Here is a 24,724-nt window from a genome sequence, read left to right as displayed (position 1 = left end):
TTTTAAGAGAAAATTCTCTCCGTGCACATATTCATAATCTTTTCTCGGTATGTCATCGCGGAACTTGCAATATTAATATCTGCATATTCACTTAATATATTATACGCGTTATTCCTTATTTGAATTTCGCTATTAATTATACATATCGCTGACATTATCTCCAACTATAATGTATTTTCCTAAGTTTTTAATAGTTTAGATTATCATATTTGAACTCAGCATCCTCAAAACTGTGAAGAAAAATTAAATCCTAAGTTTCTTCCGATCGACCAAATTGGACATCCTTCTTTTTGTCAATTCGATTAACATATTCACCAACTCAGTTGCTACGATGTTTGTAGCTTGTATTTTTAAGAACAAAGTTACTGATAATAATCTGACAACAAATGTTGTTAAAAACTGACCAAAACTTGGTTTCATAATAAGATTTGTGCAGTCAATTTACTATCAAGTTTTCAGCAAGTTTCATATGGTTTTTGTTATCAATTTTTTGTTATTATGCCAACAGATTTTATTGTATATTTGCCACTAATTAACTGACATCAAATATAACCAAATTTGTATCAACTTTAGTGCCTTTTTATTAAAAAAATTAGTAGCAACATTTACCTGCATAAAACGTCGGATTGAAAAGAATTAAAAAATATTGACATTTTGTCAAAAAGCAGATTTCAGAAAAATTAAGAAGATATTCAAAATATATTTAATTGAATATCTTCTGAATACTTTCTGAATTCTTCGCATTTAATCGCAATAAGAAGTATTCAAATAAATGCAAATCTTCGGATTAGAAAATATTCACTCTTTTTCTGCTAATTGTTATCAGATTCAGAGGCATTCAAGATTTGGTTTTATTCTCAATATTGCATTGAAAAGTACTGATACGATACAATCCGAGATTTTTGCAAAGCAGAATTCTCAATAAAATCTCATGAATGTAAAACACTATTTTTGAATAAGACATTTTATACAGGATTTACAACATCAATTTCCAACAAACTTAGCTATCTGGGTAAATACAAACGATAATCATTTTTTTTGATAATTCTTATAATTCTTTCTTCCGGTCTACAAAGAAAAAAATATTTTTCGACTTTTTCGATAATAACTAAAAACTCCACAAATTTATAAATTCTTGATAAATTGTATAAAAATTATAGAGAAATCTCTAATACGACTGGCAATGAAATGTGTGTACTGTGAGAATCCGGAAGAATATTAGGGTACTAAAAGGAACAAAGACGGCTCTGTTTTTTTAACAGCAATGTCAATCTGTCCTTGTATCATGTGATAACGTGATTATAAAAGCCGACGCGCTTTAATTCAGTCAGTCATGTATTCAACTGACTAATTAGTAACGTGTAAAGGATATTTTATGTATACAGCATAAAATTTGTCTTTATTTCAAATACGAATAGAATAAGTGTTAGGCGATGAAGGGTAAGCATTTACCATATTATATCAATTCTTATAATAAAAATTGTAGCAATAAGAAGTACTTACGTACTGTGACAGTACTTTGTGTATATATATATATAAATAATCAATCTTTCAATAATGGTAACAATAATTGATCATTCTAGTAAAAAATAATCTCAAATTTTTTTGATAGAAAACGTTGTATTCAAACATATTAAGAAAATTTACATCTCTTTTCAGAATTTCTCATATACGTTAATTCTAAAATATTCTATGATTTGTATATAAAATCTACAAAAATTTTTAAAACATCATACACTCACACAGTAAATGATTATTTGCCGATATAAAATTATCTTTTTAAAGCGGACTTGAAGTCGATTTTTCAAAGTTGACGTTTAAAGTTTCTAATGTACTTACTTTTACTCAATATTTTTTGTATAATAATTTTCTGTAGACTTTAATTGTTGACTACACAAAAAAGAAAAGTAATTAAGTCAATAAAATGTGTAGTTGCGGACAATTATACAGAATTACATAGAAAGTATATAGAAATTATGAAAAATTTTAGAATTTATACAAAAATTTTGAGGAAAATTTTTTCATCAAGATTTTGAAACTTTTCTCAAATTTTTAAATCCTCAACTACTTTTAATATCCTCGCTAGCCAAATCTGATCTATATAAATATACCTGTAGAGTTTTGGATTTTGGAGTAGACTATTGGATTTCAAATTTTAATAATTATTAAAACTTAAGTTTTAACTAAAATAAAATAAGAAATTGGTGTTTTTTTGATCTGGTGCAATAATTAAACATTCAGAGAAACTAGAAGATAATTATTGTAAATATAATAAAAAATAAAGTTTGTAGAGGAGTTTTAAGTAACAAAAATAAACATTTTAAAGAGATCCTAAAATCTGTTTTACTGACGTTTTTTTTATTTCAACTATATATTTTTAGATGGCTTTATAAAATGCAAAATTCTTTTACAAAATTAAAGTATGTACATAAAAATGTAACAATAAATAGTCGAATATATTAAAAAAAAAAAAAAAAAAAAACAAATAAAAATATTTTTAGTACGTTTACAATCGATAATTTTATTACTACTTTATGATATTACTCAAAGAGTAAAAAACCACAGGAAATCCCGTATCAGTGGAGGGGGGGTGGGGGTACGATTTACTGGCAACGGATGTAGTCGAGCAGCCATTTTAAGTATCCACTTTTGTGACCATAGACTATAACGTAGACGAAGCATTACCTATCACTTAGGACGAAAAAGGGCTGATATTCGGAGTGAAGAGGTACTCCATAAACTTCGGTTGAATTCGGGTACGCTCGATAATATTCGACTAATAATTCGACATATGACTGCAAGAGGGAGAGAGAGAGGGGGGGAGAGAGGGGGGGGGGGAGAGAGAGAGAGAGAGAGAGAGAGAGAGAGAGAGAGAGAGAGAGAGAGAGAGAGAGAGAGAGAGAGAGAGAGCGACGGACGATATAATGCCGAACATAGTCGAATCGCGACGGAACTGACCGAAGTTCATGGACTCTCCCCTTACCGCAAAAATCAGCTACCCCTCTCAAAAGGCTCCATCTACGTTAGTCTATGTTTGTGACATATTCAGCAGCATGTTTTCTATAGTGTGCTTTCATGTGTTGTATGCGTGTGTATGTATATGTGTATAATGTGTGCATGAATGCGAGAGCGGCCATCTTGAGTACCCACACTGACTACGTATTTGGCTAATGTCCGATTTCTTCACCTCCCGATAAAGTTATCCGGAGGATAAATCTCAAGTTTAACCACTCGCGTACATGAATCTGATAGTTTATCTCCTGGATAATTTTAATCGCAAGATAACTGGACGTGAAGAAATCGGGCATAAGCTGGCATAAACTGCATAAGCATAACATAAGACCTTACTTAGCGCCATCTGTCCATCGACAGACCTTGTAAGGGAATATTAAAGTGCCCGTCAAACCTTATCGGTAATATAGAATTATTCATGCACATGATTAACAAGTATGTATTTTTTTTATAGATTTGGAAATCTTATTTTAGAATTAAAATACACGCATTAATATCCCAAACAGCATACAATATTTATAAAATATTTACAAAATATTTATAATATTTATTTGAATATTTTATAAATATTTTTGTGGTCTTAGATTTGATCATAAAGATTTATCATAAATATTATAGAAATATTTATAAAATATTTATAAATATTTACAAAATATTACTACAAATTTTTATTTATTATTTACCATAATATAAATATTGTATAAAATATTATTTAGTCTATATTTCAATAGTATGTTGAATAAAAATTTTTCCTTCATGTATGTACATAAAATATTTATATAATATTTTTTAAAAATAAATAAAAATAAATATTTATAAATATTTATCATAAATATTGTGTGCTGTCTGGGATATCAGTCTATGAATTGAACTTTATACCGAGAATAAAAAAAATTTTTTTAGTCTGCTCTTTTTATTCTTGTATCTTGCATCTATAAAAAATTAAAGATGTTAATCTTTTTTTTTAGGCTTTAATCTTAGTTTAATTGCACGATATTGTTTATTGTTCCTAGAAGAATACAGTTTTATTTTGTACATGTATATGGTAGATTTTGTAATGTATGTGTTCAAATGACAGTTCTATGTACCAAAAATAATTTTTTTTTTTAACATATCAATAAAGTTGAGAAAGATTGCAGCTAGATCTCGGTGCTGCTTATAAATTTTTTTTGGTTTTTTATATAAACCGTTTTTCTTTAGATTTTTACGCGTACTTCTGTAAAAGATCGACTTTGCAATTCAATAAAGTCAATGAGAAAATTAGTTTATTTTAAAAATGTCATCAGATGGCTTTAGGGTCCTTTTAATAACATCATTAATTTAAAGTTACTCTTTGCCCTGTTCATCTTTTATACGTACTTTAATTGTGTAAAAGAATTTGAAATTCTGTAAAACCAATTCAACGATATTTTTAAATAAAAAGTATTGGTAATTGGCTCTAGGATTATTTTAATAAAATACGCATAATTATATGAGATACGTTTGCACTCCGATACGGTTAAAAGTTAGTTATTCGCAATTATTATATAAGTCTTATTCGCAATTATTCATAACTATATAAATTTCAAAATTGTTCAGAATTTCTGTGTATAATTTTATAACTTTCAGAAAATTTTTTAAGTTTTTTATACAAAAATATTTCAAAATTCACACGTATAAAAAATATTTGGGACAAAATGTAGACGTTCTCAGTATTTATAAAGAATGTTTCAATTTGTATAAAAATTTTGAAAAAGATTTTTACAAATTTTAACTAGGATTTTTTTTTTGTTTGACACAGGCATACACCTAATTGCCTTTCTGGCATCTTGGACCGTGATCACCGCAAGTAAATTACCGTTTATTACCTTTGAAGAATGTCCAGCGGGGAACCCTTGCCCGCCGGTATTAATAGCTCACGAAACGGATTGTTCGAAATTCTACGAATGTCAAAGCGGTCGGAAGGTGTTGCGTTCTTGTGCAGCCGGCCTATACTTTAGCAAAAAATGGCAAGGTTGTGTTAATCGGGAGATTTCGGATTGCCCGCCAGTTACTCCTTCTACCACAACTACAACCTCGACACCTCCATGGACACCCCCTCCTGGCGAATGCGTTAACGGAGAGCTAATAAAGCACGAATGTAAATGCGAGAAATTCTACGAATGCAAAAATGGTGCAAAAGCTCTGCGTGAATGTCCAGATGGCGAAATCTTTAATCCTACGACAAAAACTTGTCAACCGGGTGATAAGGATACTTGCGAATTTCCTAAACCTCCAGGCTGCACTGTAGGGACAAATAAACCTCATGAATGCCAATGCAAAAAATACTACACGTGCATACCAGGCGATCTATGGGCTTTGCGTGAGTGCGATGACGGATGGCACTTTGACAACACGACGTTGAAGTGCATTGTAGGTGCAGACTGCAACCCGAAACAACCTATATGTTATAATGGCGATAGGGAGAAACATGAATGTCGCTGCGATAAATACTATGAATGCGATAATGAGGATTGGATCGTCAAAAACTGTGCGAATGGTTTACATTTTAGCGAGGCTTTGAAAATATGCACGGATCCACTAACGGCTGATTGCGACGACACTTTAAAACCTGACATTTGTCCAGTACCTACTCCCGACAAATGGCCCCACGAGTGCGACTGTAGATTGTATTACCAGTGTGTAAATAACAAGAAGAAGTTATATGAATGCAGTTGGGGATCCTATTACGATAGAATCAGTCTAAAATGCAACGCCGCAAAAGATGTGAAAGATTGTAGAAACAAGTGGGACGACAGATGGCTCCCTAAATAATCATTGATTTCGAAAATGTATAAAAATGTTGAGAATAACGAGGAGTACGAGGAACATGTTACATACTTATTAAAACTATACTGCTATATTTGTAGGAATTTAGATAATATATATTTTGTTAAGATATTTTAATAAATCTAATAAAAAATATTTTAATTGTGTTCAAACTTTTTTATTATTTTTGATCTTCTGATAGCCATGTTATGTTTGTTACTTTTAATTCAAATAAAAAACTTAGACTTAATGTAGTTCAACTTTAATTTTAGTTTAACTTAGTTTCTATTCTTTATTACTTCTATATAAGAATTAGAAAAAATAGAAAGTAAATTAAAATAGAAAGTTGATTATAAAGTTAATCTACATTGATGTAATCTGATCTTAGAGTATAAAGATAAAAAGTACTTTCGATTAATGTCTTATTCGCTTGTGATTATAAAAGTTTCATTATGTCATAATTTCTTTTAGCACCTAATTCTAACTCTATAATTTTCAACGTCTAATGTTTTATAATTGTTAAATAAAAATACATAAAGATATATAAAATCAACAAACGCTACTTGAGTTACATCATCACATTTATTTAGCACAAATCAAATGTAATTATGTTCTTGAAGATAAAGATCTTGAAGATAAACTCTCTTTTAAATATTAAATGTAACGTACATCAAGATGAGCAAAATTTTACAAACACAAATAAAGCAGAGAAAAATTTTCGATTTGGGGATTAAAATATAAAACATATTCTAAAAGTATTTATACATTAGCAAATATGTACATAGGCGTGGAATAAAATTTATTATGAAAATATGTAGCACAATATATTTCAGCAATGTCGTAGCAACGTTTTTATGATACTGTTTTATACTGTGAAAATGTTAGACTGCTTGTATAGCACAAAACATTCAGAAATACTGCAGAAATGTTGAAAATGTTAATGCAATATTGCTGGAATATTCTGCGCTGGATGGGCGCATTAAATCGTTAATATCGATTGCGTAAAATACTTCACTAGATAAATTTTGATGTCTTTTAGAAGATAAGTGCAATGATAACGTAAAGTACGAGATATAGACGGACAAATTGAACACAGTAAAAAACAAATAATTTTATAATAACTTTGAAAGGCCGTAGATAAGATTTACATGTCTAAAACTTATTCGGTATCTAACACGTATAAAAATAAAAATAAAAGAAAGAAAAAATATAATTAAAAATAATCTATCTTATGACAAAGAGTGTTTCTAAATAAGTTCGTAAAATAATTCCTAAACTGTTTAAGCATAAAAATGTTTTTTAAGAATAAATATATCTTCTAAAATATTTGAAAAACATTTTTTTAATAAATATTTTTTATTAATTTTAAAAATAATGAACTTAAAGTTCCCTTTTTTTTAGAAATAACATTTACTTTAACATTTGAAAGAATTAACATTTACTTAATGTTTGAAAAATATTCATTTTAACATTTAGAAAATGTGTCTTAATATTAAATAAATGTCTTTAAAATTTTTAATAATTATGTTGTTAAAATAATTAAATTTTATTATTTAGTATTACATATTTTAAAATACACACAATAACATTATAATTAAAACATTAATATTATATTATAAAAAAATACTGAAAAATTCTTTTTTACCAGTAAAATTTTAAAAAATTTCTAAGCGGTTATTCTATCCAAGACCGTCATCGAAAATTGTCAGAAAGATATATAGTTAAACAAATTTTTATAAACAAATATAAATTTACAGTTTCTAATTTTTACACGTGGAATTACATATAGACTAACTTTTTGATTACTTGTTTAAATAAAAAGAACATTACAAAAAAATCAATATACAATAATTATATATAAAAAATGTTTTATCAGATTATTTAAAATTTTATAAAATTTTTTAAATAAATAACCGCATACTTATAGAAATATATATTAATTATAATTTTTAATAAAATATTTGTTATTTGGAATATAAATTACTCATTTGCGTGTAATATGGATATGCATAACATTAATTATTTTTATTTAATAATAAATATTTCTGCATAGAAAAAAAGCAAATGTCAAATTAACTCTTATATATTTATATGAACGCATTTATTGTTATATATACAGAGTGTCTTAAAACATGTGAGTCAACGCTCGTAAAAAGGTATAGAAGAGATCGAGATGAACATAAAAGTCCAATATTGTTTTAGGTTAGACCTTGGATTAAGTCCACCAATAATCGAAATATTAATTTTTCAAATTATGCGAATAAGAGCGCGAGGGAAGAGCTTGATCCGCTATAACATGGAAAAAAAATTTATTGTGAATGTATGATAAGCTTTCATTAATTTATTGTTCACAATTACGATAGAAATCAATTAAATTATTTGTAGATTCCAAATCTCGATTATTGGTAGACCCCCAAGATAATACTGGAGTTCTATATTCATCTCTACCTTTTTACGAGCATTGACCCATATGTTTTGGGACACCCTGTATACGCGACAATACATAATCTTCTTAGAAGAATTTGAAAATCTTCAATTTCAACAATATTGTAGCATTTCAATACTATAATTGTTATTTTATAAATATAATATTATTGATAATTTTATTCTAAAAAAATTATAATCTTTGATTTGAACATACAGTATTTTCTATCAAACATTTTTTTATTTCCCTTCAAGAAAATTATTCTTAAATAACAAGAATATAATTTTCTTGATTAAACTATATAAAATCTTAAAATAAATCTTCACTCAAGTAAATTTTTTTTATTTAACGCAATATAATTTTATTTCAAGATTTTCATTTTGAAACTAAAGGTACTGTCAAAATAACAATATCCTTTTTTTCTGTATGCGTGTGTATATATATATATATATAATAATATATTTATTAAATTTTTTGTTTTCTTTGGATTTATATAAATTATACTGTGAGAATCCGCGAAAATTTTATATTTAGGGTACCAAAAGGAATAAAGACGGCTCTGTTTTTCAAGAGATATGCTAATCTGTTTTTATATCACATGATAACGTGATTATAAAAGCCGACACGCTTTAATTTAATTCAGTCAGTATTCAACTAAGGTGTGATTAGTAAGGTGTAATTAGTAAAAAATAGTTGATATACACACAGCACGAAATTTGTCTTATCTTCAAGTAGAATAGGTGATAGAATAGGTGATAGGCGATGAAGGGTAAGTATTTACAAATTTGTATAATAAAAAGTGTAGTGCAATAAAACCATTAAAAAATACTTCTATTTTATAAGAGAATCACTTCGTAAATCTCAATTTATATATAAATGATTAATATTTTAACAATTGCAATAATAATTGACTATTTTAGTGAAAAATTTTTCCAGAATTTTAGTAGAAATTGAAATGTTATTCAAACGCACTAAGAAAATTTTTATAATATTTTTATTAGAATTTCTCTCAGAATATATGTGAATTTTAAAGTATTCTAAAATTTTTATACAAAATCTAAGAAATTTCTAAAACGTTACAAATTACATAGAAATTATAAAAAATTCAGAGAAAATTTTTCACTAAAATTATACAATTTTCTTCAAAAAGAATTTTTTTTATTAAAAATGTTGATATTTTTTGGTCTGGTATAATAATTAGACATTTTGAGAGACAGAGAAAAGTTAAAAAATAATTATTTATTACAAATATAATAGAAAATAAAGTGTATAGGACTCTAAATAACAAAAATAAAGATTATAAAATATTTGTGTAATTGGGTGCGATGGAATACGTTTGCCGCTAGTGTAGTTAAAGTAAATCTAATCTTTTTCTCAATTTTTATATAAATTTTAGAATTGTTCAGAATTTTTATAATTTTGAAATTTTAGAAAATTTCATAAATTTTTTATACAAAACTTAAAATATTTTATAGTTTTCACATACATAAAAAATGCTGAGAAAAAAAATAAATTTTGGGGGTATTTGTAAAAAGTTGTATAAAAATTCTGAAAAAGAGAGATTTTTACTAGAGCAAATTTTGATCAAGACATTTTTTTGTTCGACACAGAAATACATCTAATTGCCTTCCTGGCATCTTGGACCGTAATCACCGCAAGTAAATCACCGTTTATCTTTGATGATGATACATGTCCACCGCAGGACTCTTGTCCGCCGAAATTAATAGCTGTCCAATCGGATTGTTCGAAGTACTTCGAATGCCAAAACGGTCAGAAGCAATTGCGTTCTTGCGCAACCGGCCTATTCTTTAGCAAAAAGTGGCATGGTTGCGTCAACCGAGAGATTTCGGATTGCCCGGTGTCAATTGATGAATGTCCAGCGGGGACTCCTTGTCCGCCGGTATTAATATCTCACGAAACGGATTGCTCGAGGTACTACGAATGTCAAAATGGTCAGAAGCAATTGCGTTCCTGCGCAGCCGGCTTGTTCTTTAGCAAAAAGTGGCTTGGTTGTGTCAACCGAGACATTTCGGATTGTCCAATTGTGAATGAATGTCCAGCGGGGACTCCTTGCCCGCCGGTATTAATATCTCACGAAACGGATTGCTCGAGGTACTACGAATGCCAAAATGGTCAGAAGCAATTACGTTCCTGCGCAGCCGGCTTGTACTTTAGCAAAAAGTGGCTTGGTTGTGTCAATCTGGAGATTTCGGATTGCGCATTTGCTAGCACAACTTCAAACTGGACCCCAACTGTTCCATGGACCCCTTCTCCTGGTGAATGCGCTAATGGTGACCTATTAAAGCACGAATGTAAATGCGAAAAATTCTACGAATGCAAAAATGGTGCAAAAGCTCTGCGTGAATGTCCTGTCGGCGAAATCTTTAATCCTGGAACGAAGTCCTGCCAACCGGGTAGTAAGGATGATTGTATCATTGGTCCGCCTCCACTTTGCACGATAGGGCTAAATAAAGCTCATGAGTGCCAATGCCATAAATACTATACGTGTGTATCAGGCGGTCGATGGGCCTTACGTGAGTGCCCTAACGGATGGCACTTTGACGAGACGACGATGACCTGCATTGGAGGTGATTGCCTTCAGAAGCGACTATATATATGCAATAATGGCGATAAGATGAGCCACAACTGTGACTGCAATAAATATTATGCATGCATAGGTGAAGATTGGTATTTGGAAAAATGTCCGAGCGGTTTACATTTTAGCGAGAGTCGGAAATTCTGTACGAATCCAGTAGATGCTGGTTGCTTACCTTGGTAAAAATGAAAAGTTTTATAAGCATTTTTTTAGCGTTTATGTGAACATTTTCGAGATTTCTTTGAGAGTTTCATAACGTTAATGGAAAATTTTTGTAGAGCGGACATTGCAACGTTGAAATATTTGAAAAGCATTTGTATAAGAAAAAAAAGAAGGGACGTGAACTGCTTTAGAATTGTAAAATTTTCACGTAACGTTATGTACAGCATTTTATAAATATTCCGAAAGCATTCAAAACATAATGGCGTGTAAGCGTTTTTACAAATTTTGAAAGCGTATAAACTCTCAGAAAACTCTCATTAAATGGTTCTCAACGCTTTATAAAGCTTCTTATTTTTGTCAAGAAATTTAAAAATATAATCAGAGATGACGATTGCCTAGTATCTATTCTCGAAAAATGACGGGTGTGACTGTAAATTGTATTATCAGTACGAAAATAAAAAGAAGAAAATACATAATTGCATTTATGGATCCTTCGATAATACCAATGTAAAATGCCACAATAAACGTGAGAAACAATAAAAACAGCTGGATAATTAGGTATAGATAATCATTGATTTCAGAAAAAGTATAAAAAAGTTGAGAGTGACGAAGAGTATGAGAAACACTGTTAAAACTATATATATATATGCTGTTGTATTTGTAGGAATTTAGACAATATATATTTTGTTAAGACATTTTAATAAATCTAATAAAAAAACATTTAATTGTGTTTAAAGTTTCAACTTTCTTCTTATTATTTTTGATCTCGAAGGTCGAGTATCGCGTATATACTTCGGGTGAACAACATAATAAGAACAATAGCCCGTATCATATTGCATGTTTATTTCTCGCGTTCAATACCGTTGTCACGCAAATTAATAGTCCATATTATATATATGTATATATATTTATATATGATTGCTACTTTTATTTAAATAAAAAACATAAGCCTAATCTAGTTTAACTTTTTTTTTTGTTAGTTTTAAGAATTCAAAAGAAATCGAATGTAAGGTCGATTATAAAGTTAATTTATATTGGTGCAAACTGACCTGCAAACAAAAAAGTCTCTCTCTCTCTCTCTCTCTCTCTCTCTCTCTCTCTTTCAAACACTTCCTTTCTCTTTATCTTTTTTCTATGTATATATAATTTGTCTTTCTTTCTTAATAATTTGTATCAAAATAAATAAAAATGCGTCATACAGGCGAATCATTTTTGTATAATAATCTCAATATCAGTAAATCACGGAGAATTATTATCATTAGAGATTAAATCAAATATATTTTAAGAAATAAGTAAAAAATTATTAATAAAAATTTTATATGTCATTTTTAGTACCATATGTTATTTTTTAGTACATTTATTTTATAATATGTGCAAATATCTGCATAAGAAAAAATAAAAAATGGAGAAACATTTAAAGAATTTCACTATCGGGTGATTATTATTTTAATGACAATTTTAAAGTTGTCGGCAAGTTACTGGCAAGCTACTATTTATAATTATCATATCGTAATAATATAAATAATTAATTTGTTAACAAATGCACACATTTGCTGTAATTGTAAAAATTCTGATAGTAATATAATTCCTGATAAGACAATATTCATTAAATTATTTGATAAAATCTTGCATAAAATTGTAATCTACAATTACGCACGCGCGTAGATAACCATATAAAAATAAAAATAGATGTAAAAGTAGTGATTTTTTATAAAATATTGATAACTGTTGGCGTAATTTCAAAGTATTTTGTTGAAATTATGACAATATACCAACATCTTAATAATATATTTGCAAAATTCAATTTGGGAAAATTATTCAATAATTGAAAGAAATATTTTAGCTATATTGTATATAATATTTAGAAATAAAATGAATCTGTACATATGTTTACAAAAATGCATAATTATTTTTAAATTATAAGTGTAGAAAATAAAAAATATATAGAAATATTGCAACATAAATATTATACATTTAGCATGGCAACATTTTTAATAAAAAAGAAATCAAAACTTTTTAAAATAATAGTTAAATATTGATATTTCAAACTTTTAGATTTGTTTATTTTTTGGCAAATGTTATTTAGAAATTTTTTTTCGACAAAACAGCTATATATAGCACATTATTTTAGTGCAATTATTAAGAAATTTTTATCAATTCATGATGTTATATTTGCACAATATGTCTATTACAAATATTATAATGCAAGCAACAGATATATTACTTTCTGAATACGAATTACATTTTTCTCCTACAATTTTTGCTAATTATCACTAAGTATGACGCAACCATTTCATCCATTTTTGATCCCAATAATAATTCCATTGATGCCTTTTGATATTTGAGAATAATTTAATTATTTGTCTAAAATAAATTTTTAATAATTTTTTTCTCTCTTGATGTATAAATTATCGTCTTTATAATGTATCACCTGAATTTATCAAGTACTAGCAAATTATTCATATATTTTTCTTTATCGTAGATCTTACAGCTAAAATATTTCTCGTAGATATGTTTCACTTCTCTTAAATCGTTTATATGATAAGCTTGATAAAGATATCCATTGTCGCAAATAAATCTAATCACGTCGTGTGAGAGGTATTTTGATAAGAAAGTATTTTGATAACTACATGTATTTATCTTACGATACGTTTATATAAAAATATTGATAAAAAAACTCGACCAAAAAGATAGGATCAAATTGTGTCGTTATAATTATTTATTAATTTATAAACGTACAACATGTATTAAAATTCAAATTGTGTAGTTATAATATATTTATTAATTTGTAAACGCACAACATTGTATTAAAATTCATGTGTAAGTGAATGAAGATTCAAAATAAAGTGCATTAAAAATAATAGAATTAACACACTAAATAGCTCGCTTAAGAAATAATTATAGATCCGATTAACACAAACTATTAAAATTTAAGTAAAAAAGTCGTAATTTATAAAAATTAAAGAAAATGTGCAAAAAACATTTTAAATTGGAATTAATATATTCGGTTATAATATGTCGTTTCGGTGATAAAACAGTGTGTCATTCTAAGATAAAAAAAGCTCGAAACTTGAAAATATTAGATATTAAAGATTGCAGAATTATATTTAAGTATTGAAAGAAGCATGACATAATAAAACTTTTATATAAGTGGTTGATCGAAGAATTGTGTATACAAAATACAAAAAATTCTACAATATTTGTTATTAATTCACACATCTCAAAGAATTTATATTAGTTTATATACACATCGTTGCAGTTTCTATTTATTCACAATCTTTGATATAACATTTTATTTGCTTATATTGCTGAATTAAAAAAAATTTTTATGTCATGACTCATGACTTCTTTCAATATCTAAATGTTAATTCCATAATCTAATGTTTCATAATTGTTAGAAAAAATATATAAAATCAATAGGCACTACTTGGACGCGCTGTTGCATTTGTTTAGCGCAAGCCAAACGTAATTATGTTTTTAACAATAAAGAGAATCTGTTTTTTAATATCAAATGTAACGCGTCAAGATGTGCAAAGATTTGCAAATAGAAATAAAGCAGAGGAAGATTTTTTATCTTGAGATTGCTATTAAAACACAAAACATATTCAAAAAGTATTTATGTAAAAGTATATATATAAGCAAATACAAAAGTGTGGAATAGATATAACTATTATAAGAGTATGTAGCACAATCCATTTCAGCAGTATCAACAATATTGCAATATTTCTACAATATTACTCTCGAATATTTTATATTTACTGTGACAAATATTAGAATATATTCTGTTACGCTAAATTGCCATTATTAAGTGCGTAAAATATTTTACTAGATAAAACATCTCTGACGTTTTTTAAAAGATAAGTGCGGTGATAACGTAAAATATAAGATATAGACAGGAAGATACAAATTGAGTACAATAAAAAACAATTAATGATTTCATTATGATTTTAAAGATAAGGTTTACACGTCTAAAGTTTATCCGATATTTAACATATATAAAAAAATTTTTTTTTAAGTGGAATAAAAAATTCTTTATTTAAAGACACTCAATCTGTTTCATACTAAACAATAAATTTATTTTAACAATATAATTATTATTTGATACTATTTAAGTAAAAAATAATATATTATATAATAAATGCAAAAAATTGGCTATTTTCCATAAGTGTAGGGAGTGGAAAACGCACGAACCGAAGGAGTAAAGAAAATTTTTCAAAAAATATTTAAAAAATTTTTGAAAAATTTTTTTAAGGCAGGCACTTTTTTGGTTTGTTTATAACTATAAGAACATAATACAATTAATTTAAATTTTATTTAATTTTTAAATAAGATGTAAGAATCGCTAGCAGCAGTTAAAATTATGAGAAGTGACAACTGCAGCTTTAACTGCTCTGGTAGCGCGATCCTTACTTTTATCTAAAAATTAAAAAATACTGTATTGCTTTCTTATAGTTATAAACAAAATAGAAAAATGTCTGCTTAAAAAATTTTTTTTGTTAAATAAGCAACATTTTAATATATGTACATAATATATTGGATTACATATAGGGTTACTAATTATAATTAGTAATCGTATATGCGATTAAATATTTATATAGTTTAAACTAGTATATATATAATAGAGGAGAAGATGGTAATATAGCCAGTGCGAATAATATGACCACTCATATTATCTCCTTTATTAGCTGACGAATTCTAGTAATTATTTATGATATTATTTGTTTAGTAGCCTACTGTTATATAATAACGCTAATATGACAAAACACAACAGTCAACATTTATTATAAGACATTTTTACTTTTAAGAATTTTGAAAATTTTTTAAAGTACATTTTAACTACACATTTAATTACACATATACTTCCTCATTCTTTTTAAACTTAACCGCATTATCACCCAAATATGTGTACACTTAAGTATTTAATATTTCGATATAACAACTTATTTTATACAAATATATATATATATACTTCTAACAAAATATTGTGACCTTTTTAAACAAAGCCAATTTTTTACATTAATTTTTGTGGTGGCCATCTATATATATCCTTCATTGATATCAATTTCATTGATATAGAACTAAGTTTTACTAATAAAAGTTTTATAATTTTGAAATTAAAAGTTAAAGAAGCAACAAACAGAACACCTCTATCAATCGAATAAAACGCATAGTTGTTTCGCAATCTTGAAATTCTATCAATTTTAATTTTTTTACACATTTTGAGAATATCAGCAACATTCTGACTTAAACTTGACTATCAAATTTAATTTTATTATTATTTTATGATATTGTGATCAAAACTTTTATGCAAAACGTATAGAAAATCTCTTATACATTAATTTGAATTTGGAAGATAGAAACGATAAAAATGTATGCATGTATTCTACAAATTATCTTATTGATTCTAATTATCAATAGAACATTGTGTTGTATGAGATAATTTTATCACCTTATTATTATATACAATTATTAAATAATATATTAGTAAAATGCATTCCTAAAAGAGGAAAATTGGATCCTAGAATTTATTAATACACTGTTCAACAATATAACAATAATTTTTATTATAAAGACAATTCAAATTTTAAAAAATTTTCAGTATTTGAAATGAATTTTCTGTAATTGTATAAAAGTTTTTAATTATGTATTTAACGATAGATTTATAAATTTATACATATAATCAAAACGATTACAGAATGATTATAGACTGTTATTTACTTCATTATAATGATTAATCAAAATAATTGCTAAAGTGTGTATGTGTGTTGAAACAATGAAGTGTAAAAAAAACGTTAAAAATTAAATTTTTATCAGGGATTGTCGGTTGTAAAAATCTTATCTCAAATAAACAAAAATATTTCCAAGAGACTATTAGCGTTTTCGACCGACTTTAGCTAATCATTCCGGGGGCTCGATTCTTAAATTTATTTGCAAGAGAAACGTATTCGCAAATTTTGTTCTTACAGAAAAGTTGGAAATTTATTGGCTATCTTAGGCGTAGTCTACAATGAAGACTTAAGCCTTAAGTTGTAAGAAAATTAACTAATTACAATTAAGTATTTTTAAAAAACTCGACTGTGATTGGTCTATTTCTTATGGCTTAAGTCTTTATTGTAGACTACGCCTTAGGCGTCTACAATGGGATCTTAAAACGTAAGATTTAAGAAATTGACCAATCACAGTCGAATTTTATAAGAATACTCAATTGTGATTAATCAATTTCTTAAATCTTACGTCTTAAGATCCCACGCCGCCTTATGGCTTTTAACCAATAAACTTGCAACTTTTCTATTAGGCGTAGTCTACAATGAAGATTTAAGCTTTAAGCCATAGGAAATTGACGAATCACAGTAGATTTTTATAAAAATACTCAATTGTAATTGTTCAATTCCTTATGACATTTTTGTTAGCGCGTTCTGAGTACGGACTCATAAGTAAAAGTTCCAAATAGCGATTTTTCCGAATAGCGACTTGTCCAAATTTTTATTTCGATTTTTTGCAAAAAATAATTAGTATGCAAACAAAACTAAAAAACATGCAAAAACTAGCAAACGACTAGCAATCGAATAGCGTTTTCCAAATTATTAAAAGTGTTAGTACAACAGCTGACTTCATACCGGTGCAAAAGTTTGTGCGGGAGCAAAATTCCAATTGCAATGACAAAAAAATGTTTTCTCTTTCCCGCTCAACGCCTTGCGCGCGTGGTCGACCGAAAAAATCTCTCGCTCGCCCACGAGAGGTGCTTTCGGTCGACCACGCGCGCAAGGCGTGGAGCGGGAAAGAGAAAATCATATCGTCGGCAAAGTGTTCTTACAGTATGAATATTGATAAACATGCGGTAGATACGTATGTAATGTGAAAACCTTACACAGTTCGCTAGACTACGTTCCGCTGTAGATTTTTATAGTTCTTATCGAGGGATTGTATTAAAAGTAAGTATAAACGATATACTTTTAGTAAACTTACAGAAATGAATGCTTTAATACGTTATGATTTAATAACAGCAAATTTTATGCAATTTTTTTTTAAAGGTAGATGTTTTATTATTTGTGTAGGTGCTTTGTAATAAATAAATATATATATACATATATATATATATGTGTGTGTGTGTGTGTGTGTGTATACGTATTGTATAAGATTTTGACTTATCTTTTTTATATCAACAATTTAGTGTTGTTTGATAAAAAAGCGTCATATAAAATAGGACCTTTCGAAACAAGACTTTTTTTTGAAACATTAAAAATTATACATCAGTGTAAAAACTTAAAAGTCCATCCTAAAAAAGATTAAATGTATGTTAGACACAAAGATTTGATATTTCTCTTATGATTTAATTTGTAGGTTTTATATAATTTAATGGAAAGTTTGAAATATATATTAACTTATTAATATCTAGTAAAGTAAGACTTAAAATATAAATTTTGTATATAATTACTATATGTATGTATCATAGTTACAGACTTATAAAGATAACTCATGTTTATCATCAATGATTCATAATACCTATCAGGAGTCTCATTTGATATTGTCTTTACATTAAAATAAAAATAAATAAATATAAAATAGTAAATAATAATAGGAATAAGAAGGCATTAGGAATTAGCATTACTATTCCATACTCCCAAAGTTTAAAAATTAACGACTATATTTAATGTAACATTGTTATCACTGTAGATGTGTGACGATACTGTGCGTGTTGCTCTACGTATTCGTCCATTAGTGGAAAGTGAACTAGAAAAAGGATGTCAAATGTGCTTAGAGGCTATTCCTGGAGAACCCCAAGTTCGCATATGTAATACCGACAAAGCGTTCACTTACAATTATGTATTTCCTCCTTATATTGGACAGGAGGATTTTTATAACACAGCAATTAAGGGACTCGTAGATAATATTTTTCAAGGTAAATATGTATGTTTCATAATTTTGCAAGGTTTTATATTTTATCTTTTATATACTACTATGTGCACTTATTTAACATAAAAAATAAATAATAATCATTACTTCTCTCTCTCTCTCTCTCTCTCTCTCTCTTTCTTTCAGGTTATAACGTTACAATATTAGCATATGGACAGACTGGAAGTGGTAAGACTCATTCCATGGGTACCAGTTATACAGGTGTGGGAGAAAAGGGTATTATACCAAGAGTTATATATGACATATTTGAAGTAATTAAATCCAAGGAAGATTGGAGCTTTAAAGTTGCAGTCTCATTTATGGAATTATATCAGGAGCAATTATATGATCTATTGTCTGATAAGCAGAAGAGTCAGTCCATAGTAGATATTAGAGAGGATGGAAAGAGCATTAGAATTGTTGGTATAACTGAAAAACAAGTAATAAATGCTCATGAGACATTAGAGTGTTTGACCCAAGGTTCCATGGGTCGTGTAACTGGAGCGACAGCAATGAATGCGCATAGTAGTCGTAGTCACGCAATATTTACGTTATGTGTATGTCAGCAAAAGAAAGATAATCCGTGAGTGATAATTAATTTACAGGTCTCTTATTCCTATCGATGTACTTTCTCGCTGAATTACCATTTTGTACCGATTACAAATTTGTGATAACGAAAATAATTGAGTCTTTTAAAGCAGGGGTACAGCGACAGTGGCCAAATTTCATCTGGTTGATTTAGCGGGATCTGAACGTAGTAAAAAAACTCAAACCACTGGGGAACGATTCAAAGAGGGTATAAATATAAACAAAGGATTACTGGCACTGGGCAATGTAATTTCGCAACTTGGCGATGGTGCCTCTGGAACTTATATCGGATATAGGGATAGTAAACTTACAAGATTATTACAAGATTCTTTGGGTGGTAACTCCATGACTCTTATGGTTGCCTGTGTCAGTCCCGCTGGTTGGTACTCGAGAATTTGATCGCTATTTTTTCTCTTCCCCTTTTTTTTTACATCTATTTTAACTTGTACTTTAGTATTAATATTAAAAAATTCTATCTCTTGCAGATTATAATTTGGATGAGACACTTAGTACATTGAGGTATGCGGACCGTGCGCGCAAGATAAAGAACAAGCCGATTGTGAATCAAGATTCGAAAGTAGTGGAGATCAATCGGTTGAACAAATTGGTCCAGGAATTGCGGCTAGCTCTTATGAATCAAGAACTTAATATAACATGTCCTAAGGAATACGAAGCACTTGAGAAGAAATACAGCGTTTTACAGCACAAATTTAGAGACATGACGGAAAAGTTGAATTCAAATTTAGAAGAAATTGTTGTTATGCACGAACGAGCGGAGATGGCCGAACAAGCTCGGGAAAAAATCCGATTCGCTATGGCATTATTATTGGATGAATTCAAGCAAGTTTTACAAAATTTTGATACTTGTCCTGAAATTGATAACGAGAAGCGTAATAAATTAAAAGCGATATACGAAAAGATGTTAGGTGAGCTTTTCTGGCCGAAACTTCTTTCGTTGATTATACCGAATATTTTGTCACAAATTGCAATATAAACTTGCAATATGCAAAATTTTAATTCAATGTTCATTTTACTCTTATAGATATCCAAAATGATGAAAGAAAAGCATCTGAACAACTCATAAATCATGAAATATTCAACTCGAGAAATTGTGGTACGGACATAGAAGATGTGGAATGTGTACGTGCAGAGGATTTGAATAATGTCGAAGATAGTTTGGATTACTTTGACAAAAAGGAAGAGGAACATACGTTACGGCAAGCGGAACGAAATAACCAAGTTCAAAGTATTAATAAAGAGTTGGCACTCAAAGAAAACTTGGTGTCGGAACTCTTGAAAAGTCAACAAACTGTGGAAAGCCGTAGGAATGTAATAGAGATGGAGCAAGAGATCAAACGGCTACATACGGAAAAAGAGAAGCATCTGCAAACGGTTCATGCGCACAATGTCAGTTCTAAGTAAGTTGAACGTATATACAATGCATAGATACGTTCACGAGCGTAGATCGTCAATTTTCTTTACAGTGTCGATTTTGCTAATAGCCACTCTGTTCTGTTTAATATCTTTCTGTAGGCTTTTTTAAATATTATTTAATTTTTACAAGTGCCAAATTACTAAGCTTGTTTAGTCTCACTTTCTCGTAAAATGGGGCTGAGCTTGGAAAAGCGCGATATTTGGTACCATGGTTGGGATCGAATCTGGGATTTGCCGATTAAAAATCAATTGTTCTTGCATGTGGAGTTACGCGTCGCCATGCGTCACCGCGCATGTTATGTTGATACAATTATTTTAACATCTAGTATACAATAGATGATGTGTGGTAAGCCTTTAGCTTTTCAGCTTAAACTTTACATGCGATTTACAAAGTATGTATCAAGCTACGGATGATTGGTTATCGGTTCCCGGTTGACGATTGGTGGTCCTATTTCTTCTGAGGCCCGACTGGATTTCTGTCCCTGGTGGTTCTACTTCAGCAGCGATCTATCGGTTGCTGATTTAGTTTGTCGTTACTTGTATCCATTTATCAATCGCCAATCGGAAATCGTGACTGGCAACCCATAATTTCATACGGGTTTCAAATAGATCGCAATTGTAGAGTTTAAAATTTGAAGAGTTAAAAATTTGAAATAAACGCCTTAGAGCTTGAAGCAAAAGGTTTACTACGCAGACGAAGCTTTCTATTTATTTTATTTGAATACTCTTTGTGCAGATTGGCTGAGACGCGTCGTAAAAAAGTGCAAGAATTAGAAAGAAAGATAGCAGACTTGACGCGCAAGTGCACAGAACAGAACAAGATAATCAAGGCGAAGGAGAAGCAGGATCAAAGAATTAAAACTCTCTCTAGTGAGATACAATCGTTAAAAGAAACTCGAGTCAAACTTATCAAACAGATGCGTAATGATGCAAATAATTTTACAAAGTGGAAACAATCCAAGGAGAAGGAAATTAATAAATTAAGAATGCAAGATCGTAAGCGTACTTATGAAATGGTACGTATGAAAATAAAACATGACAAACAGGAGAATGTTTTCAAGAGAAAAATGGAGGAAGCTTTTGCAGTGAACAAAAGATTGAAGGTATGTTTTTTTGCCGACAGTATATCTAAGAATACAAAAGCTTTGCTTCTTAGTATTTTGCGGGTTATTGATTGCTAGACTCTTTATGTGTACAGGGTGCATTGGAGATGCAAAAAAAGGCAGCGCAAAGACAAGAAAGAAAGGTCAATAGCAAAGAGGAGATAAAAACTTGGATGACTCACGAATTAGAAGTATTAATGGCCACCATAGAAGCGGATTATTCTCTGAAGAAATTGATGCAAGATAGAGCTTTCTTGGTACTTCAATTAGAAGAGCTAAAAGAAAAAAGCGATTTGGATGAAGAAAAGCTTGAGACTATTACAGAATTCATAGAATTACGCAATGCACAAATTGCAGATTTACAACAAAAGATTCTTGAGTCAGATCAGGGTAAGAGCTTGGAAATAATTTTAATAATATTTAATAACCGCGGATCTCACATACAGTAGGGTACCTGTGATAAATGGCAATAGCAAGTCAAATGTCTTTTCTTTAGAAACTAGAGCAAATACCAGATGGAATATGATACGTACGATAGCGGATGCAAAGGTGGCATTTGAAACGGCATTCCATATAATTACGCAAGACAGGAAACAACAATGTTGCAAATATAACGAATTGAAAGTTAGTAAATACATACCTAGATATATATATTGTAAAAAAATTATATTTTGTAATAAATTATTTTAATATAATATTTTATGTAATAATAATATAATATAAATGTGAATAAATGTATGTGAATTAATAACACAAAGATAATTGGCTGATTTTAGGAAAAGTACCAGAATCTAGAAGCACAACTAGAAGAATTTAAAAAACAGGAGAAAGTTTTGTCCGTGACATCTGGTATGCAAGATACATCTGACACATTTTGTAGTGAAAAATCTTTGACAAAATCTAACAGACAGGTAATTAAATGTAAAGAGTTTTATGTTAAATAATGTCAAAGACAAATGTTTTATGCGAGTTTTCTTAAGGTAAGATATGATTATACGTTTCAGGTTTTAACGGAGACTAATTTGAATGTAAACAAAAAATTGAAGAAAATAAAGAAAATAGAAAGTAAAATAGAAATAATCGACGAAAATGTTTTCCTAACGCATAACAATAGTTCAATAGTAGACGATGTCGACAAAGATCCAGATTGGAAAAAAACACCGCTTTATAGTCGTATACAACAGGTAATTTTGTGCTACAGAAAAAAGCTGCGCCTTATAATATTTTTTTAATTGCACTCCTTTCCTTTATATAAAAAGTTTTTATTATCAAGTAGATGAATGCAAAATATAACAAGTTACGTAAATTATATAATTTTGAAATTATACTGTAATTTTGTGAATAATGGTCTTACTCATTTCATCAGAAAAAATCAAAATTGTCGGGTCAACAATTGACTTTTAAGATGGAAGACAATGAGCTAAAATGTCCAATAAAATGTGCTTGTAAAACGAAATGTGCTACGCGAGTATGTACGTGCCGAAAGAATGGCGTTGCCTGCAATAATTGCAGTTGTTCGGAACAATGTCAGAATAAAGACGAAAAGAATGTAAGTTGTCATATCTATATATATTACGTATCATATTACGTATTGTACTTTAATGACTTACATACTATATTATTTATTTAGTAAGTCGTCAATTTTTATTTGTAATTTTTTCTTTCCAGTTGCGTACTACGCTGTTTTCAGATGTCATGGAGGATGAATGAAATTACAAAGAGCAAGTTTTCATTCTAATTGCATACAAAAAATACATTTACTTATTATAGTATTGAATGTATTATTTAATTTCAAAAGATTGTAGAAAATTCCGTTTCGTGCGTGTTTCGTGTCATAGAATATTTATTTCGCTTTTTATATTTTTATATACGTGACTTATATGATAAAATTTTATAAACGTGACTTAACTAATAAATGTGTTTAATCATTGGCTGATCAGCTTAAATTCACTACTTGATACGCGTACCAAGTGCTCGGTGTAAACTAGAGCATTGATGCATGCGCAGAGAGAGCAAGTATCATAATATACCTTTCTCTCTCGCACAGATCTTGGACACACTTTCGGTCTACATGAAACCATAGCAATTCCTCCTCCATGTATATATACTCAAAGATATATATATATATATATATATCATTGTGGAAGCATAGAAATATATAATATAGAGGGAGTCTTCTTGAGGGTGCTGTCCCATGGCAGCCGGAATTCGGAAAACGGAATCTCGAAAAAGTAAGGGAGCGTTCCCACCAAGCGCGTCACGCGTTGCGTCGTCCTTCGCGCCCAATCAAAACGTCTATTATATTTTATCCTAATAAAATGGGACGTTTTGATTGGACGCGAAGAACAACGCGACACGTGACGCGCTTGGTGGAAACGCTCCCTCATAGAGAGGGAATCAGCCAATCAGAAATTTCGCGCGTTTCTTCTAGTAGGCAGTTAGACACGTTCAAAAAACACAACAAAGGACGGGATTCATAGACCGATCTTAAGCTCAAACATTGCCTTAAGTCTAGCTTCGAGCCGACTTGAGACTTACTTAACCAATGAAATAACAGCATTGACGTCTCAAGATCGTGCTTAAGCTGGAACTTGAATAAGATTCGACTATGAATTCCGGCCAAAGATTGATTTACGAGGTTAACGAGGTTAACTTTTTATTTTATTTGACAATATTTTCTAAAATCTTTTTCACCACGAGTAAAAACATATCAGTGATAAATTA

At 29.2% G+C, this 24,724-nt stretch overlaps 2 protein-coding genes across 3 annotated transcripts; both read left to right on the top strand.

The window, feature by feature from the left end:
• Window positions 1–1,312: 1,312 nt before the first annotated feature.
• Window positions 1,313–11,712, top strand: LOC105830103. The gene is made up of 3 exons (XM_036283052.1): window positions 1,313–1,440; window positions 4,793–5,803; window positions 9,814–11,712. Exons 1-3 carry the CDS (start codon window positions 1,434–1,436, stop codon window positions 11,001–11,003), a joined length of 2,208 nt encoding a protein of 735 aa, XP_036138945.1. The 5' UTR covers window positions 1,313–1,433; the 3' UTR covers window positions 11,004–11,712.
• A 4,316-nt stretch (window positions 11,713–16,028) lies between these two features.
• LOC105833178 (chromosome-associated kinesin KIF4) lies at window positions 16,029–23,838 on the top strand. Of its 2 annotated transcripts, none has more exons than XM_036283138.1 (13): window positions 16,029–17,914; window positions 18,657–18,882; window positions 19,023–19,458; window positions 19,574–19,842; window positions 19,949–20,389; window positions 20,506–20,881; window positions 21,634–22,000; window positions 22,096–22,390; window positions 22,497–22,624; window positions 22,777–22,911; window positions 23,005–23,184; window positions 23,367–23,549; window positions 23,669–23,838. In XM_036283138.1, exons 2-13 carry the CDS (start codon window positions 18,657–18,659, stop codon window positions 23,708–23,710), a joined length of 3,078 nt encoding a protein of 1,025 aa, XP_036139031.1. In that variant the 5' UTR covers window positions 16,029–17,914; the 3' UTR covers window positions 23,711–23,838. The 2 variants fall into 2 exon arrangements, with proteins under 2 accessions (XP_036139031.1, XP_036139032.1); XM_036283139.1 differs by having other exon boundaries at window positions 16,029–18,571; window positions 19,577–19,842.
• Window positions 23,839–24,724: the final 886 nt, after the last annotated feature.

The sequence above is a fragment of the Monomorium pharaonis genome, chromosome 2 (assembly GCF_013373865.1).
Source record: "Monomorium pharaonis isolate MP-MQ-018 chromosome 2, ASM1337386v2, whole genome shotgun sequence".
In the NCBI taxonomy this organism is placed as follows: Eukaryota; Metazoa; Arthropoda; class Insecta; order Hymenoptera; family Formicidae; genus Monomorium; species Monomorium pharaonis.
This window is presented reverse-complemented; position numbering and strand designations above follow the sequence as displayed.